Source organism: Amyelois transitella, chromosome 19 (assembly GCF_032362555.1).
Source record: "Amyelois transitella isolate CPQ chromosome 19, ilAmyTran1.1, whole genome shotgun sequence".
Lineage (NCBI taxonomy): Eukaryota > Metazoa > Arthropoda > Insecta > Lepidoptera > Pyralidae > Amyelois > Amyelois transitella.
Genome location: NC_083522.1, coordinates 6,114,921 through 6,118,502, shown reverse-complemented (window position 1 = coordinate 6,118,502; position 3,582 = coordinate 6,114,921). Strand labels below are relative to the sequence as shown.

General features: G+C 36.7%; 1 protein-coding gene across 1 annotated transcript; it reads right to left on the bottom strand.

The window, feature by feature from the left end:
- Window positions 1-1,943: 1,943 nt before the first annotated feature.
- Window positions 1,944-2,822, bottom strand: LOC132902887 (uncharacterized). Its single transcript, XM_060949752.1, has one exon. The coding sequence runs from the start codon at window positions 2,820-2,822 to the stop codon at window positions 1,944-1,946; it is 879 nt and encodes a 292-aa protein (XP_060805735.1).
- Window positions 2,823-3,582: the final 760 nt, after the last annotated feature.

Sequence of the window (3,582 nt, the reverse complement as noted above, 5' to 3'; positions counted from 1 at the left end):
TTACGAATGCTGATTTCCAAATCTTAGGCACAACACCTTGACTAATTGACCTTTGATAAAGTATACATAATGGTTTCACTAGGACCTTCGCACATTTAACGATAAACAAAGGTGGTATCCTATCGGGACCTCCTGCTTTAGATAAATCCAGTGATTCAAGAAGAAGTTCTAATTTAGATGGACAAATAAAAATAGAAGAAATGTCATTTATGAACTGAGACGCAGGCGGCGGAGAATTCGAACTAAAATTCTGACTTTCAACAAATGTGGAATGAAAATAGGTGGCAAACAAATTACTTATATCCTCACCTGTAGTAGCAGTCTCATTTTTAAAGTGTAAAGAATTTGGATAAGCATTAGATTCCCTTTTAGATTTAACAAATGACCAGAATACTTTCGGATTCTGAGAGATGGACGATTCCAGCCTGTTAATGTAATCATGATAACACTGTCTTTCAATATTTTTAGCTCTAGTACGAAGAATGGCAAATGAATGATAATCAGAATAGTTACCATATTTTTTAAATTTACAATGATATTTATATTTTTCTTTCAAAATTTTTTTTAGTACATCGCTAAACCAGGGTGGATGTGAATTAGATCTAATTAACCTACAAGGAACATGTCTATCACGAATTTCATACAATATGGCATAAAAAGTTTCAACCGCCTTATCAATACATTCATCTTGTAAGCGCAGGTCCCAGTCAAAATTGCCTATCTCATCAATAATAGCAGAATAATTTGCCTTATGATATAAATATTTACTAACATTTGCTTTTTCATTTAACAGTGCAGCGTCCGTATATCGGGCCTCGATATACAAGGCTTTATGGTTACCATCTTCCTTCACTAAGGGATCAGAGCAACCAGTGACGTTGAGATCGTGGTTACAAAGAACTAGGTCTAACATGCGATTATTTTTATTGGGCTCACCATTATACTGATTTAAACTGCATTGGTGCATAATATCGAGAAAATTAAGTATGTATTCTTTAGAGTACCTATGCGGTTTTAAATAAATATTATCGTTTGATGTAACCCAATGAATATCATCACTAAAGTTAAAGTCACCCATTACTAAAAATTTATCTGACGGATGAGATGCGACCAAGTCACTTAATGAATTTAAAAAATTAAGTAATTGACTACTATAAGAATTACCACTCTTCTCATCTATTAAATAAACCGTACATATATGAATTTTTATAGGCGCAGTTCCCTTACAATTCAATAAGACGGTAAGCCACAAATCTTCCGCAGAACTACCCCACTCCGGCCGGCTAATCACATTGAGGTCTCGCCTGACAGCCATCATCACACCGCCGCCATATTTCTGCTGGGTACGCTCATAATTTCTATCTCGTCGGAAAACCAGATACCGCTCATCAAATAATTCACTGCTGGAGATGCTATCCAAAAGCCATGACTCAGTAATTGATATCAAACCATAGTTATTCAGGCAAACATTTCTTGAAAACTCGTTTGACTTACCGCGTAGACCTCTGGTATTTTGGTGATATATATCTAGACTTAACACTTGGAAGCTTTAACAAAAACTAAATAGAATAATTTTAAATAAATCATATGTGCACAAAAATAATAATATAAATATAAAATTAGCGCACTGTGTAACTTTCGCACATTGATAAAAGTTAAGTAATTATAAATTAAGTATTGCAATACTATAAAGAAAAATACAATGAACGCACTCACAAATACCCCATTAAGCGATAAGCTGAAATAGATATATGTTAAGATAGGATAAAAACGAAATTGCATTAAGTAGCAAAACATCATAAACAACTGTCGCGAGTCACTACCTGCCCGTAGGTCGCAGCACATTACGTAATAAAAAGCGTCATCGGTAGCACAATTATAAATACTGAGAAAGACACATCTTACCACAAGACTATAAAATAAGTATGAATAGATATACAATACTAATGTATTTTTGATAAATCTACTTCGGATCTTATACAAATAATCGGAGACGTGTCGTTCTTTCTTAGAAATATCTTTGCGTGTTTGACCCATGTATAAGCAAAATTTTTTTCCTTTGCAACTTTCTTTGTTTTTTGAAGAAGTTCCTTATTTTGCACGGTCAAATGATCATTCACGTAAATGTTGGTATTCCCCCTGAGCTCCAAATCAGCTGATGTAAGTAACTTCACTTTATTAGCCGCTCGGCACGCGGCTAAAAAGTCCTCTTTCACATAACGATTGGCAAATGAGACAATGATTGGACACGGCTGGCTTTTCTCTCTGGTTGGCACTCTTGTAATGAAACTAATCAATTGTTTTTGTAAACAATAATTAACTTTCGACCCTATGGATTGAATAATAGTATATAGGTTTTCATTACTGGTCTGAGGGATACCTTTGACCTCCACATTGTTAATGCGCAACCATTGCTCCCTAGCATTCACCTCAACCTTCATATTTATCACTTCCGCGTGCAGTAACTCCACCTGCTCCTGGGATTTTTCAACCTGGGTCACTCGCTCCTCCAATGCACTGACTCTGCCGTTAAAAAGTCGTATGGAACTATTAGCCTCTGAGATCTGATCCTTGAGGTCCGACACCTCCGATCGCAATACCTTGAGATCAGCAGCCATGGGATCCAATGCTTGTAATTTCACTGCCAGGGCCCTTATTTCGAGCACAATATCGGGACTAGTGGGGGTCAAACAAGGTTGTGGTGACTGGAGACCCGGTTGCTTGCACTTTGGACACCTCCAATTCAGCTTTCGGTCGCCCAATTTTCTATAACCACCTTCCGTAATGCCTGCACACCCATAGTGAAACTCCAAGTGACACATTGAGCATCGAGGCCCATCTGTTAATGATTCACCACAAGACCCACAGGTCGAAGACATCATATAAAATGTTTAAGAATAGTTAATACGAAATTATATGTAACCAAAATAGATCTCGTTTAAATTCATATAGTGCGGTTTCCTAAGAAAAATGACTATTGCAAGCATAATCTTGGATATGACATATTCAAAGTAAATTAATCATTATTAGGTAGGTAAGTATGAATGCCTGAATGAATGAATGAAAGTATGCGTGCCGTGTGGTTCCCGGCACTATTACAAAAAAGAATAGGACCACTCCATCTCTTTCCCATGGATGTCGTAAAAGGCGACTAAGGGATAGGCTTATAAACTTAGGATTCCTCTTTTAGGCGATGGGCTAGCAACCTGTCACTATTTGAATCTCGGTTCTATCATTAAGCCAAATAGCTGAACGTGGCCATTCAGTCTTTTCAAGACTGTTGGCTCTGTCTACCCCGCAAGGGATATAGACGTGATCATATGTATGTATGTATGTATGTAAGTATGAATGCATGTACTAAGTACATATTTCCAGTTCATATGAAAACATTCAGATTTTTATAATTTTTTATCAAAAAGCGAACGCAGAAAAAATCCGTTCCATTGAACAAATTGATAATATCCATTCTGAGCGTAGAGACAGCGAGCAATAACCAACAAAACAGAATAGTCGGTAGCACAACACAATGCTCTTAATCCTCGATTTGGGAGGGTCTGTGTGGAAATGGAAAAATATTTGTCT

Bases quoted from the DNA above. Each gene is read 5' to 3' on its own strand.
- LOC132902887 (XM_060949752.1), bottom strand. From the start codon at position 2,822: ATGTGTCACTTGGAGTTTCACTATGGGTGTGCAGGCATTACGGAAGGT.